This window comes from Balaenoptera borealis (assembly GCF_965194805.1).
Source record: "Balaenoptera borealis genome assembly, chromosome: 3".
In the NCBI taxonomy this organism is placed as follows: domain Eukaryota; kingdom Metazoa; phylum Chordata; class Mammalia; order Artiodactyla; family Balaenopteridae; genus Balaenoptera; species Balaenoptera borealis.
This window is the reverse complement of record NC_138866.1, coordinates 86,239,186-86,254,260: the sequence shown is the minus strand read 5'-3', so window position 1 is coordinate 86,254,260 and position 15,075 is coordinate 86,239,186. Positions and strand designations below refer to the sequence as shown.

Below are 15,075 nucleotides of genomic sequence, written 5' to 3'. Positions count from 1 at the left end.
CGCTCGGTAGCCCACCGCTCACCTGCTGTGCGGCCTGGTTCCTAACAGGCCTCGGACAGGGGGCTGGGGACCCCTGCTTTACAGAAAAGAGATAGCTGGCATTCCTTAAACTCAATGACTGTTGGAGCCTTTGCAGACTCAGGTTTACCAGCTTCCCTGGTTCTCATTGATGACAAGCTATTCAGGTGTCCCCTATTTCCAAAATCTTATCATTATTGATATCAGAGTGCTTTAAAGCTACAGTACCATCAATTAATATGATATTTACAAAGGGAAAAGTAGATTAGTCCCCTACTAGAGATTAATGAAGAGGTAGAAGTTGGGATAGGAGTTGTCCCACAGTGTAACTGAAGACTCTAAGGCCTTCATTTACTACTGTCAAGACCTAGGAAATTAGTTTTTATATTTTATATGTATATAATATCCATAAGCCTGTAACACTGTATGTCCCAAGACTTAGAGGGTCTTAACCCTGGATCTGTGGATGGATTTCAGGGTAAAGTCTATGAACCCCAGGAATTATATGTAAAGATGAGGGGGAATGTCCATATGTACATTTTCCTGGGAAGATAGTCCATGACTTTCATTAGAATTTCAAAGGGGGTCAGTGACCTCCAGAAAGGTTAATTAAGAACTGCTGCCATTAAAAAAAAAAAAAAAAAGAACTGCCGCTATTTAGAGATTTCATGGCAGTCTTCCATCTTTGAGTAAATCATTTTCCTTCCTGTTATTCTGATTCACAAAGTTTTTCTACATTTTCCTGCTTACTTGTCTCTTGGGCAGTAAATAAAGGTTACCTCTGCCCCAGAAATGTGCTTTAAAGAAATAATTCTTAACAAAAGATACACATCAGATTTAACTGGGAGTGTTTCAACATCCCACACCTTTACCCTAAATCTAGAATTAGAATCTCTGGAGATGAAACCTGGAAATATGTATTTTTTAAAAATTTCCCATAATTTTGGTATGTAACCCTAATTATGAACCCCTGGTATGAAGTGTTCATATGCCTCCAAAGTAAGAATGAGGGGCCATGGGAATTTGGAGTTGGAATGGGGGTACATTTATGAAAGAACTGGATGAAGTGGGCCTCAGCACTCTCTCCTGAAGTCTTAGATGTCCCTTAGTGCCACTCCTGTAGTACACCTTAGGCCAGAGCAACAGTTCCTGGGCTAAGCTAACTTAGGAGTCTCTGCATAACTTAAGAAGAATTCAGACCCTCTTTCCCGAAGACATGAGTAATATAGGCCATCTGTTCTGGCATTTGAACTACATACATAGAGCCTACTCTTCCAGCTCTTCTGACTTGGTCTCCTGACTTTGCTTTGCAGACAGCAGTGGCCCTTCCAGCACTGTGTCCAGTGCTGGTCCTTCCTCCCCTACTGCAGTGGATGGTAACTGCCATTTTGGCTTCAGTGATCACCCCTCCCTAAATTCACATGTGACTGAAGAACATCAAGGCCTTGGGCTGCTCCAGGAGAGCATTGGGAATGGAGCACAAGAGCTCCCCATAGAAAGGGAGCAAGAACCTTTTGAACGAAACCAGTCCCCACAGGAACCACCCGTGGAAACCAGCCAGCCATGCCAGAAGGTTGCTGAGGAGGTCAGCCAACCATGCCAGGACATCCCTGAAGAGGTCAGCCAACCATGCCAGGAAGTCCCTGACATCAGCCAACCATGCAAGGAGAAACATGATGATGTTAACCAGACATGCCAGGAGGTCCCTCAGATCAGCCAGCCATGCCAGAATGCCAGCCAACTGTACCAGAAAGTCTCTGAGGAAGCTTGCGAGCTTTGCCAGGAGAACTCTGAGGAGGTCAACCAGCCACTCCAGGGGGTCCCTGTGGAGGTTGGCAGGCTGGTCCATGGGTTCCCTGTAGGGGTTGGTGGCCTGGCCCAGGAAATCCTCATGGAAGTCGGCAAACCAGCCCAAGAGATCCCTGAAGAGCTTAGCCAGCCATGCCAGGAATTCTCTGGGGACATTGGCAGGCTGGCCCAAGAGACTTCTGCAATCATTTTGTTGTCTCAGGACATCCCAGAGGTTGATAAACCATCCCAAGAGTTCCCTGGGGAGGGTGATCTGTATGTCCAGGAGGTCCCAGAGGAGGTGAACCAGCAGCAGTCCTATGTGGTCCCTGAGTTGATTGACCAGCTGTCTGGAGAGGATGTTCCTCAAGTCCAGTATCCATCTAGCAATGCAAACCCTCAGAGCCAGTCTCTAGCCCGTGACCAGAACTCACCCCTTCCACCAGCAACATATGATTAATCATTTTCTCATTAGTGGTGTCACACTATACCAGACATTTGAGCTAGCAAATTTTTCTGTTGGCTAACTCACCTGCCAGCATTAAGGCCTTGGATCTCACCAGAGGTGTCTGAGGAAGCAGTCCTCTTGGCATGAAGCATACCTGTGCCAGAGCTGGGCTTGGGGAGGAGCCAACTTCATGTTAAAGCAGCTGTTGACTTCTCACCCAGCCATTAGACTTGAATACGATTTCCTTCAAGAGGTAAATGGGTCTATCATTACCTAACTTTCTCTGATCATCCCAGGAAATCCCAGATTGGTAAAGGAACTGCCACTTAACTGCTGAAGACAACATCTGGGGGTAGCAAGTGCAAAAGGGGACTCCAAGGTCTCTACTTTTCCGGAAAATATTCACAACTTTTCAAGGTACCCTTAGACCATATGTGCATTCAGGGGACTCTTGTCTTTGTTAGTATCCTCAGGTGGGCTCAGGATGGCTGTCTGAAATGTCTGGGAAAAAAGAGTTCCTTTCCCAAACAAATATCCATCATGGCCACAAATTTTTAGGTTGGGCTTATGGATGTTTCCATATCATCCCCAGGTGCCCTCTCTGCCCTAGTCCTGTTCCTCTGGGCAATAGCTCTAGGGAAAAATAAGTATTAGATTGCTGTGAAAATTTCTGAGTAACTACTTAAAATGCTCTGGGGGTTCTTGGCCAGTCTGTAAAGCTGGGCCTCCTTTTGTTGTGGGACTGTATGGCTTAGGAGACATTGTAGTAGAGAAAAATCAGGTTCTATTTTAAGCAATCAGCAGAGATCAGTATTGTACAGACATGAGCAAAGATTATATATATATTTCTGTAGTCGAGCCAGGGACAGACTGGCCAAAGACCAAATACTCCAGGGTCCCCATAGGATTTGTCCTCATATCATTGTGTCTTTAAGGCCAGGTGTGATTATGAAGCTTTTCCCAAAGATCTGGGGATGGGGATGGGGATGGGGGTGAGTAGGAGGGGTAATGTGGTCATTGGAGTTGGGGGCCGGAACATTATGAGTGCTCAATAAATATAAAATAGTGAGAATAGTCAACCATAATTATGGTGGTGATGATGTCCTTGTGAATTCAAGAATGAATGACTGGGGACTTCCCTGGTGGCGCAGTGGTTAAGACTCCGTGCTCCCAGTGCAGGGGGCCGGGGTTCAATCCCTGGTCAGGGAACTAGATCCCACATGCATGCTGCAACTAAGAGTTCGCATGCCACAACTAAGGAGGCTGCTGGCCACAACTAAGGAGCACACGTGCCACAACTAAGGAGTCTGCAAGCCACAACTAAGACCTGGCACAACCAAATAAATAAATATTAAAAAAAAAAAAAAAGAATGAATGACTGTAGGTCAGTCATGTCTGTGACTGAATTAATCTGAACCAGTCAAAAGCCACGGTAGTTGAGCAGGAATGGACCTTAAAAATTTGGAGATTAAGCATTCCAGGAGGTCCCTATGGCAATCAGCCTACAATCCCAAAATTTCTTAAATAAGTAGTGTTACCGGGAAGAGAGGTTCTATCTCTGTGAAGCACCAAAGGGTACAGTGACTTCTCACCAGATCATTGGAATCACCCTCTTAACTTTTAACTCTGATGCTTGGGAGTGAGTGTCAGGAGTTGATATAAACGGGTTATGCTTTCTTTACCCCCTTGACGTCTTTGCACTGGGAAAGCCTAGAACACTAGGAGGGCTGGAATATCCCCCTCCGCATGTATTCACATTCACAACTTGGCCTTTCCTGACATACCCAGGACTATAAAGGGTTTCACTGCAGAGGAAAATCCAACATTTTATAATACTTCATAGAAATCCTGACTGCACAGGTGAAAGCTGTTTACAACCTCAATAGGCTCTGGATCTCTTAGGGCCCCTCAATTCCTTACCTCTTTGGTGTTCTCCTATGCAAGGTATCTGATGCTGGTTATTCGGTCCTTACCTCTTGACCCCATGGTATGCAGTTCCCCTTCCCAGGAGGCCCCCTGCCTCTCTTTCCTCCCCCAAACCAAATGTATGTCCCCACCCTCAGTTCCTATTACCCATACTTGGGCATTCTCACATATTTTCAGAAATTATGCTGGCTTCCCATAACATTTTCTCCCTTCACCCGCCCTATATTCTCTGGCTTCCCTGGGTCCTGGAACTGCTTCCAGTCATCAAAAGCATCAAGATAAATGACCATGCTGGTAGAAGCAGAGAGTTAGAAGCCAGGGCCCAGCAACTAAGCAACGTGTGGAGTCAGAAAAAGCCTAAGCTGCACTACAGCGTCTGTAATGAACTTGATTTATTGTTAGAGTTGGAGGTGGCTCCGTTACAGCAACTGGGAACTGTAGCAGGGACGTGTGGGGGTGGCGGGAGCAGAGCACAGCAGCACGAGAGGGTGGGAGCTAGGAAGAACACAGGCAGTCTCGTTTTGGTTTCCACACAGTCATTTGGCAGAGAAGCTGAGCCCTGAAGAGCGTCTGGATTTCAGTCCCGAAGTAGTCTGGCAGGGCTGCTTATTGGCTTGCTTGGGGTGAGGTCCTCTCCTGGGGTGGTATTTTCAGCCTGTTTTCATCTCACTCAGTAGGAGTTAAGACCTAGCTCAGCTTTCTCTCCCTCTTTCCTTCCTCCCTCTCATTTTCCCCAAGTCCTCTGGCATGGCCTCCACCTCCCAGATCCTCTGTCCAAGAGTTTGGGGCTGGAAAAGCAGCCAGCGTTCCCATTTCAGCTGCAGGAAGGCATAGTGGAATGTTGGGGGAGTCACACATTGCTGGGGTGTCACATGTTAGGATGTCAGGCAGTGGCTTTTTAACCCATTACACACCAGGCCACAGCAGGTGACCACATGCAGATAAGCCAAGCAGGTATGAGAAGGGATCAGGAGAGTTGGAATGGGTGGGTGAAAACTTCATAAGGTCAGGGAGCTTGGAAGAAGTCTGGGATTGGGGCTGGGCTCTCCTTGCTCCTTTGTGCTGCCCAGTAGGCCTGGTCTGGGCACAGCTCTGGGATGTGAATGGTATGAAGCAAGGGCCGGGAGGATAAGCTCCTTTCTTCTCTCACCAATCTGTTGGTCAAAAGAGCTTCAAGTTTTGGATTGAAACATTCAGATACGGAGGGAAGCAGTGGGACAGTGTAGCAGCAGCGTACCCCCCAGACCCCTGCTGGGACCCAGACTCTGGTGGGGAAGGGAATGGGAGATGGAGGAAAGGATGCAGCTCTGGCAACCTCACTGACAGTATCCTGCCCCCAGGTCACATAAATTACTATTGGAAATCCTTCCTTGGGATGCTAAATACATAGATTAAGATAAAGAGGTCCTTGGGGTTGGGGATATGATCTCCCTCCATGAGGGAGGAGGTTGCTCTCTGAGATCCATCCTCACTCCCCACCCAACACCAGCATTAGGCAGTGCTAAGAGAGGGTGTCACTCCAGGGTTCTCAGGCATCAGATGACCTTGTATCCTAATTTTGCACCCTCCCCCTATCCTAATCCTGTTACCTTTGGTTTTGAGACTCCTTTCGGGCATGGATGAAGGGGAGGGACAACCCCTCCCGTTTAGCCCAGCCCAAGTTCCCACGAGACATCCTGTCCCCCTGGCCCCCCTCAACTCCCATGTCCCTCAACCCCAAAGGACTCAGCAGTAGCCATTCTCTAAGGGGGCTGGGGGAGCAGATCCTTGGGGAAGGGAGAGTGGTTCTTTCAGAACTCAATCTTGCAGGCTGGGAAGGACTCATCCTGCATGACCACGGTGCTGCTGCTCGCCAGGACCAGAACGTTCAGTTGTTGCTGCTGCTCGTGAGTCTGCTGGTACCACTCACGAGTCACCTCCGTGTCGTGAGTAGGGATCAGAGTTACCTAGGTGGGAGACAAGACATGCCTGAGGTGAGGATGTGAAGTCGGGGGATGGGGCACCTGATGGTCCAGGAGGTAGTCCCACTCCCGTAGAAAGAGCTCAGTCCTTTTATTTTATTTATTTTTTTGGCCACGCTGTGTGACATGCAGGATGTCAGTTCCCCGACCAGGGATCGAACCTGCGCCCCCTGCAGTGGAAGCGCAGAGTCTTAACCACTGGACCGCCAGGGAAGTGCCCCTCAGTCCTTTTATAAATAGAGACTGTGTTCCATTGCTGCCTCTGAGTCAAGCTTGACCAGACTACCTCCTTGGTGCTTCTTGCCACTCACCTGAAGATTCTCCCCCCACTGGGCCTTGCCCTCCAGCAGGGCGTCCAGCACAGCCCGGCTCGGCTCGCCATTGGCAGGGTCATTCCCACTGACCACATAGTAGGATGCACGCACTCGTCGGAAGAAGTCAAGGTCAGCAGTCTTGCCACTGCAATGATTCGGGATATAGGCAAGATCCACATATACAGGGGGGCCAGAGCCGCCCTTGGAACCCAAGGCTGCTGTAGAGACAACACAGGACTCATTGTAGAGGGAAAGTAGAACTCTTTTGGCAACCTTCTTCTTCCCTCCCACCCTCCCTCTTCCACTGGAGCCCTTGACCAGCCACACCCAGCCCCAAACCACAATCTCTCCCACTTTCCATGTTATACTTACTTGGTCCTGCCTTGAGTCCATTGACTAGGCCTTTGGACATGGGGCTGTGTCCATCCTTTTCCTCTGCTGGGGTGACCTGGCTTGGAGTGCTGCGTGGTCGGGGTGGCACCCGGGATGCTCGATCTGCAGTCCCTTTACCAGGGGTGGGTGAGCGTTTTCCCCGAAGATCCGGACGCTGGGCAGGAGATGCTGGTTTGGCCCTGCCTGGGGCCCTGCGGCCGACTCTCCCCTGTGTCTTCTCCTTCTCCCGTAGCCTCTCTACCCTTCCAGACTCTGAGCCGAGCCCCTCGGGGTCAGCCATGCACACATCAGGGCGGGGAGGGGATGGGCGAGGGTCTGGCTGGGGGATAGGGGGTGGGTCATGGCCAGGCCTGGGATGGTGAGTCCCACTAAACCCACCAGCTTTGTCCACAGGCAGGAAGTCCCCATCTTCATCTGAGTCGAGGGCTGCCTCAGCTGTGATGGATGGACACTCCTCAGTTTCTGGTGGAACGTCAGAATCTGACTGCGAGGAGCCCGAGTCGCTGACTGACGTCGGGGGTGTCTCATCTGCCACGGGGCAGGGGCCCCCTGTGGCCCCTGCAGCCCCCACCCGACGCCGCCCCCCTCTCCCTACCAGCCGAGCTTCCTCAGTTAAGAGGTCACTGTCATCCGTGGATCGAGGCAGAGGTGGGTTCAGGAAGGATGGAGAGAGCTCCCCACGATGGGGCCGGGGCTCAGCAGCACATCCCTGGGGCCCAGCCTCCATCTCAGGGGAGACACTTCTAGGTTGGTCTCCAGAGGCCCCTCCAGGGCACAGTGGCTGCTCAGGGGAGAGCAGCGTGTCAGGCCTGGAGCTCCTCTCGGCTCCCTCAGGCCAGGCCCCACGTTCCCAGGTGGGGCAGGCCTCAGCCTTTCCTTTCTCAGCCTCAGCTGGGGCAGGGCCTGGGGGCTTGGGGCTGGTTTCCGTTGGGCCATTGGTGGCACGATCCCTGGAGGGGCCCTGTAAGGGGCTTGGCTTCTTGGTGGCCGCCCCTGAGCACTCCAGGCGGCAGGGCAGGGTGCCCTCATCCATGTCTCCAGGCAGGCTTGGAGCCAGAGCTGGGGCCAAGTCCAGTGAAGCTGGAGGTGCTGGGCTCAGAGGAGTGAGGTCCCAGAGGCCGTGGGCAGCTGGTTCCATTCCTGGGACCAGCTCTACAGACCCTTGTTCTGCAGCCTCCAGGCCGGGAGGGAAGCGCTCAGCCACACTTGAAATCACAGGTGTGGTGGCCTCAGAAGAGGAGCCTTCAGATAGGGCTGGTGAGGCAGGTCGCGGCAGACTGGAGAGAGGGGCCCCAGGAGAGCTGGGTGATGGGAGCTGGGGCAGTGAAGAGTCCAGGCTGGGGGCCTTGGTTACTTCTAGGTACTCATCATGCCGGGCCCTGGTGGGGGGCCCTGGAGCCAGAGCCAAAGCTCGGTCACCAGAGAAGGCAAGGGACCCACAGGGTGCCGAGCGGGGTTCCGCTGGAGAGGGCAGCTGTGGAGGAGCTGGCTGCAATGAGGAGAAGCCAAAGGCTGACGCAGGGAAGTCCAGGCTGGGTCGGGCAGGACCCAGGTGTGAGTCCGAGGAAGGGCTAGTATGTGCCTCACTTTCAGGCCACAAGGTGGAGGGGCCTGCAGGCATGGGTTGTGGGGGACTTGGGGACTGGGCCTCTTTCTCAGGCTGCTCCCGAGCCCCCTTCTCCAACTCCAAGTCACTAGTGCTGTCATCCCAGTGACCACGGCCTGGTTCTTTGGGGGATGGGGTTCTCCTATCTGGGCTACGGCTCAGGATGTTACCATTAAGTGGGGGGCTTGGGCCTTTGCTCTGGGGGATAGGAGCACGGGGGGGTATTGCAGGTGGGGTGAGGCTGGGATCCACGCTTGGCCCTGGCTCAGGCTCCTGCCTGGGGGGTACAGTGGGTCCCGCCAGAGCTGCATAGCTGAAGGTTGGAGTGTCGAATTGGAGGCGATGGGGTGAGACAGGAGACGAAAGCTCCTTCTCTGCAGATGTGCTTCGGCCAGCAGCCTCCTCCTTGGTTGAGATGTGTGGGGGCCAATCCCCAGCTGCTCCAAGCGGAGGCTCTCTAGTGGGGCATGCAGGGCCCAGCCCAGTGAACATCATCTGCTCATAGATGTCTGCGTACTGGAAGCTTCGCTCATCGGGATAGGGTGTGGGCTCTCTCTGCTCTGGCTCGGTCTGCTCGGGCTCCTTAGAGGCATGGCTCTCGCCGGCCTCTGGGACCTTTGACCTGCGGGGGCTGCTGTCAGGAACCCCAACCCCACCTTCTTCTTCCCTTTCCCCTTCAGCCTTGCGGTAGTCCTTCCCTAGGGGGGAGTACGGCCCACCTTCCAACTCAGCTGCCCCCTCCTGCACTGCTGCCACCACACTGTCATACTCGGCTGTGTCCCAAGAGAAGGGCACAGGAGTGAGTGGCTGTGGGGCAGGTGTTGGGGGAGCTGGAGCTGGGGAGAGGGGTGCAGGGGGCAGGGGTCTGTCCTTGGGCACCCATGGTGGGATGTCAGCCAGCCATGAGGGGGTGGTGGGCTCATTCCTCATGGGTGGCATGGGCTTAGGATCTGGGATAGGGCTCTCTTGTCCTGTGGCCGGCGGAACCCTCTGTCCAACCATCTCAGGTGGGGAGGCCGGAGGAGAGATGATCTCAAAAGGGGAGCGAGTCAGCTTGTCCTCTTCCTCTGGTGGCAGCCCAACTGGTGACTCAGCAAGCCAGCGCTCCACCTCCAGCTCCTTCTGTGGTGAGGGCTCCTGGAAGCCCTTAAAGTCTGAGGCCCAGGGACTCTTGGGTGTATGCTCCAAGGGGGGCACTTCCTGCTCATCATCCGGCCCCTCATCGAGGAAAGTGCTCTCTCGCTCTTCTGTGAACCGTGGCCGGGCCCCCTGGCCACCCAGCTCATGAGGGAACCAGACCTTCCGCTCACAGCTCAGCTCCCTCCAGTATGTGTCCTGTTCCAGGACCACATCCTCCCTGCCCCTCCAGTACCTGTCCTCCTGCTCAGGAGATGTGTCCTCCCATGTCCGGGCAGGCTCCTTCTGTTCTCCAGCTGGCTCTCCTCTGGCTGGAGATGCTTCTTGCCACTCCTGGACCACGTCCTGCTCCTTCCAGCACTTCTCGTCCTGCTCCCGGGCCTTGTCCTCCTGCACTGGGCTCTCTTCCAGCCCCAGAGCTTTGGTCTTCTCCAGCAGAGTTTCTTCCTTCTGTCCCACAGCCTTGACTTTTTCTGGAGATTTTTCCTCTAGGATCTTCTCCTTTAGTGTCATGGTTTCATCCTCCTGCACAGGACTCTCCTGCTCCTGAGTTTTGTCCTTCTCTTCCAGAATCTTGTCTTTTTGTTCAACAGCCTTAATGTTTTGTTCCAGAGCTTCACCCTTCTGTTCTAGGGCCAAGTATTTTTGTTCTAAAGCCTGGTCCTTCTTTTCCAAGGCCTTGTCCTTCTGTTCCGGGGCCTTGTCCTGCTCAGGGGCTTCATCTTTCTGTTCTAAGGCCTTGCCCTTCAGTTCAGGGACCTTGTCCTCTGGAACCTTGTCTTTATGTTCAGAGTCTCTGACTTTTTGTTCTAAGATTTCATCTTTCTCTCCTGGGACCTTGTCCTCCTGTTCCAAGGTCTTGTCTTTTGGTTCTAAGTCTCTGTCTTTAGGTCCTAAGTCTTTGTCTTTTCCTTCCAGGGCCTTGTCCTTTTGTTCCAGGGCTGTGTCCCTATGTTCTAAGTCTCTGCCTTTTTGTTCCAAAGCCTCATCCCGCTGTTCCACAGCCTTGTCCTTTTCTTCCAGAACCTCATCTTTCCGACAGATGGCTGTATCCTTCTGCGCCAGACTTCTGTCCTTCTGCTGTAGGACTTCATCCTTTGACTCAGGTCCCTTCTCCTTCTGCTCTGGGGGTCTGTCTTTCAACTCTGGAACTTTTCCTTCCCACTCCATGGCAATATCCTCCATGGCAGGGCTTGGCAAGGACTCAGGGCTCTTGGTGAGGGAGCTCTCAGGTGTCAGAATGTGTTCACCAGGGCTTGTGATCATTCCAGGTGAGTGCTTCCCATCTCCCAACAGTGTAGAGTGAGAGAAGGAGCTGGCAGGTAATTTTCCGTCAGGGCTCTCATCTGTGACGTCTGCCTGTGCAGCGTATCCACTGGTCCCATCTGTGGGAGGTGACACTGTGGCTGCACGGGCTTCTGGAATAGACACAGGGGCTAGGCAGTGAGAGGTGTCCTCAGTCTGCATCAGAGGCCCTTTTTCTTCCTTTCCAAGGGTTAGTTCCCCAAACTGGAGGGTGCCAAGGCTTTCTGGAGACAGCTGCTTAGAAGAGATATCCAGAGAGGTCTCCTTGCTTGGACTCTCTTCTGAGAGAGAAAGCGACCGGGTGTCTTCTGGAGATACCTGTGGCCAAAGGTCTTTGTGTAGGTGCTGCTCTGTCAGGCCACAGGGAGACCTAGGGATGGCTTCTTGGCTGGCAATGTCTGGGGAGACCACGCTGAGGACAGAGAGGGACTCCACCTCTTCAGGGGAGAGGCCTCGCTCAGGAAACCGGAGCACCTCATCTTTCTGAGGTTCACCAGGTTCTTGGTGTGATGTTCTCAAATCTCTGGGAAGGGCTTCTGTTTCCAGAATCGGCCCTGTGGGCTCTCCCACCTCCACAGTCTCAAAGACTATTGCTTTGTCCTGTTCTGGCAGCAGTTGGACGGTACAGCCTGCATGTCCTCCAACAATGCTGATGGGTGCTTCCTGGGCCTGGGGGCTCCTGGGAGGAGGCAGCTTTCCTTCCTCCTCTGGTGTGCCCTCTTCAGGCCCTGGCTTGACTGTCCCTTCTGCAGCATCTTCCTTGCCCACACCTGGTGTACGCTTAGTATCTCCCCAGGAGTCTGCTTCCTGAAAGTCTTGGGGCTCAGAATTTTCTTCTACTGGGGACTGATGAAAGGGCGTGTGGGTGGCACTGGGTGGGCCAGATGGTGGGGGAGAGGCCATCTTCACTGTGCTGTCATCTGGGCTGAGGCAGCGCTCCTCCGCTTCTCCAACAGCTGGTTCCCCTGGATGTGGGGCGTGCCCAGGGGCAGCAAACATCATGGGTTCATACTGACCGTGAAGTTTCTCAGACATCTGTACATTTGCGGTCTCCTCCTCTTCCTCTACCTCTTCCACGGCTCTCTCTCCAGCCAAGCCTCTCCGTACAATCTCTCCTCTCTTCTCTGACTCCCCAGTCACAGAGAACTCCTCACAGGGTGGTGATTTGAAACCTTTGTCTTCTTCCAGTGAGGAGGTGGGTGAGATGGTACCAGCAGATGGCACGTAGTCCAAGCCTTGAGTGGCTTCCGTGTGGGATGAGGGGATGCTTGTGACCGTGTCAAGCAGCAGGGAGCTCTTGCCTGTCTCCTCTGTCTGGGGAGCTGTGAGTGAAGCCACGGACTGGTCCTCAGCCACGGATGTGGCAAAGGAAGAAAGCTTGTCACACTCAGTGATTGAGGTGGCTGAGGACACATGCTCCTCTTCAGCCAGAGGGGCGGCCACCATGTTGGGGGGGTAGGTGAGTTCCGCCTCTGGCGCTCCATAGCCTTTGCTGGAGGTGGTGGGAACAGCATTGTCTGCAGGCTGGCTAGCCTCAAAGGGGCCAGGCCCTTCAGGCCCAGGGAGGTCATAGGTACCTGTAGGAAATCTAGGTGGAGCTGCGCGCTCCTCCGGCTCATCGTGGATCTCCTCATCTGAGATAGTCTGCTCGGTCTCTGAGTAGCCAGGGATTGTCTCGTCCTGGATGTAAGAGACGTGCTCAGTGGCTCCTGCAGGGGTGGCCAGGCTACTTAGGAAAGACGAGGTCTCCTTCTCAGGGGCCTTGCCTTGGAGTCCTAGTTCCTGGCCCCCGAGAGCCTCCCTGCCCCTTGGTGTTACCGTCAAGGCTTCTTGTATATGTTTTTGGTAAAAACCCTCAGCCTTTGTCTCTTCCTCTTCCTCCTCGTCTGAAGGGTGCAGCTCCTCCATTTCCTCTAACTCGGCCTTCTCTATCACATCCTCCTTTACCTCAGGTTCACTTTCCTCTCTGGCTTCTGTTCTGTCGGGGAGCCCCTCTGATTCCTTTGCCTTCTTTTCCTCCCAGGGAGCTCTCTCTTTCTCTGTTTCAGCCCCGGAGTCTGGGCCTCTGTCCTTGCTGCCTTGTTCCTCAGGGATGTCTGGGACAGCCTCTTTCTCCTTTATCACAGGCTCTTCTGGTTCCAGCCCTGGGACAGAGGGTGGTGCCCCCGGGGCCGCTGTGCTTGGGAGTCCCTCCTCTGAAGTGTCTGGGGGGAGTGGTTTCTCTCCTAGTCCTGTGTCCCTTTGTTCAGCCAGCAACCCCGTCTCCTCACGCTTCAACTCCTCAAAGTCCTGTGTGAGATCCTCTGGTGAAGACAAGGCCAGCTCCCTTGTTGGGAATGGTGCAGCCCCCTTTTGGGCTGGGGGTGTCCGGGGCTCAGAGGACAGCTCCTTCTCCCCACGGGCAGCCCGGCTCTTCTCCATCTTGACTCTGCCGGGGGCCTTGGCTTTGTAGAGGGTCTTACGTACCTCAGGGGTAAAGGGCTTCAGGTCTGGCTTGGAAATCTTTTTGACCTCAGGTTTGGTATCTTTCCTCTTCTCCTCCTTCTTGGCATCCTTCTTTTCCTCCTTCCTTCCTTCATCCTTCTTGAGCTCCTTCCTCTCCTTCTTGATCTCTTTCTTCTCTTTGTCTTTTTTCTCTTCCAGCTTTGATATCTTTTCTTTCAGGTGCTTCTTCCCCACCTTGTCTTTGATCAGCTTTCGCTTCTCTGCCTTCAGTGCCTCACTCGACTCTGTCCTCACCCTCTCAGGCTTGGCAGGCTTCTCTGGGGGCTTCTCAGATGACTCCTTTAACTTCTTCTCTGTCTTGGCTAACTCCTTGGCCAGTTCTGAGCGGGCCTCCTTGGCTCCCTCTTCGGCCACCTCCTCCCGTTTGGCCAGCTTGCCCACGGCTGTCTTGGTTGTGGCCTTGAGGCTCTCCCTGCTATCAGCCCGCTGTTTGATTTTGCTGGGTTTGAGGTTGGCAGGCACAGCCCCAGTGGCCAGCTCCTTCTGCGTGGCCACGGGGTAGCGCAGGAAGTCCAGGTGTCGAAGCTTTTCCAGGCCCTCCAAGATCTTGTTCTGGGGAGCATTCCCTGGAAAAAGCACACGCACAATCTTCTCAGTGGGGTTGGCTGGTAGCCAGACCACCAGAGCAGTGATGGAGGTCAGGTAGGGCACCGAGATCTCAGCCTCCTTCCCATTAGCCAGCACAATGCCTGTCTTAGCTTTACTGTTGCCCGCCCACTTTTGCATGAGGAACTGCATCTCCTTGCTATCTTTGACAGGGTTGAGGACGTACATGTCCAGGCGGCCCACACCCATCTTGTGGAAGAGGGTCAGCGGCTCGATGGTGTTGCTGACCACACGGTAGAGGGGCTCGGCCTGGATGCCTAGGCGGTTTAAGTGCTGCAGAGTGAGGCAGGCCTCCTCAATGCTGCGCTTGGCCTTCCGTGAGGCATCAGGCAGCCGCAGCTTATCGGGCACGTTGAAGAAGACGACTCCAAGCTCGGGGGAGATGAGGTTCTTCACCCAGTCACTGTAGCTGCTAGAGCCCTGGGACTGCTCCTCCTCCAGTTCTGCCACTTTGCGCTGCAGGAGTCCGTTGATGCCTGGCAGGTTGTCTGCCCCGATGTGTGTGAGCAGCACGGAGTCAATGCGGTCCAGGTGCCGCACCAGCTTCCAGAAGCAGGACTTGCGATCAGAGCCGCCATCCACCAGGATGTTGAAACCATTAACGGCAAAGAGGGCAGAGTCTCCGCGGCCGCCAGGGAAGATGTAGCAGCATGGCTTGGAGAGCTTGAGGAAGCCCCCTGAGGTGGGGGGCTCCAGCAGGTCAAAGGGGGATGGCACATCCACGGTCTCAGAGACGTACTCGGAGAACTCAGCCACGCCATCCATGGTGGGCAGCATGGGCTCAGGGTTTAGCCGGAGGTGCAGGGTCTCTTGGGAAGTGGATAGTCCCAGGTGGCTCCAATCACCCTCCCCTAAGCAGGACACAGTGAGGAAAGCCTGGATCCCAGGGTCTCTATTGCTGAGCAATTGGGCAATCTAGATGAAAGGGAGATAGAAGGCTGATCAGGTCATTGGGGTTATCGCAACCCAACTCAGACTGAATCTGCTAATCTCCATCTCTCTCTGAGGTGATCTCCTACCATTCTGCCAGCATCCCTGGTGGTCAAGGAATGTGGGATTTTCCCTTCC

General features: G+C 53.9%; 2 protein-coding genes across 3 annotated transcripts in view; one reads left to right on the top strand and one right to left on the bottom strand.

Moving 5' to 3' along the window:
* PPIP5K1 (diphosphoinositol pentakisphosphate kinase 1) overlaps nucleotides 1–4,414 on the top strand; it is a 43,916-nt gene extending 39,502 nt beyond the window's left edge. Inside the window, 2 exon segments of the mRNA XM_082388719.1 lie at nucleotides 1,332–2,171; nucleotides 2,174–4,414. Of these exon segments, the coding sequence (XP_082244845.1) occupies nucleotides 1,332–2,171; nucleotides 2,174–2,193 (860 nt within the window). The 3' untranslated portion in view covers nucleotides 2,194–4,414.
* A 143-nt stretch (nucleotides 4,415–4,557) lies between these two features.
* The window catches only part of MAP1A (microtubule associated protein 1A), a 20,305-nt gene continuing 9,787 nt past the window's right edge, over nucleotides 4,558–15,075 (bottom strand). For both annotated transcript variants that reach the window (XM_082388676.1, XM_082388677.1), the window contains 3 exons: nucleotides 6,828–14,922; nucleotides 6,453–6,673; nucleotides 4,558–6,126 (listed from right to left, as the gene is read on the bottom strand). In XM_082388676.1, the coding sequence (XP_082244802.1) occupies nucleotides 5,971–6,126; nucleotides 6,453–6,673; nucleotides 6,828–14,922 (8,472 nt within the window). In that variant the 3' untranslated portion in view covers nucleotides 4,558–5,970. The remainder of the gene's footprint in view (nucleotides 6,127–6,452; nucleotides 6,674–6,827; nucleotides 14,923–15,075) is intronic.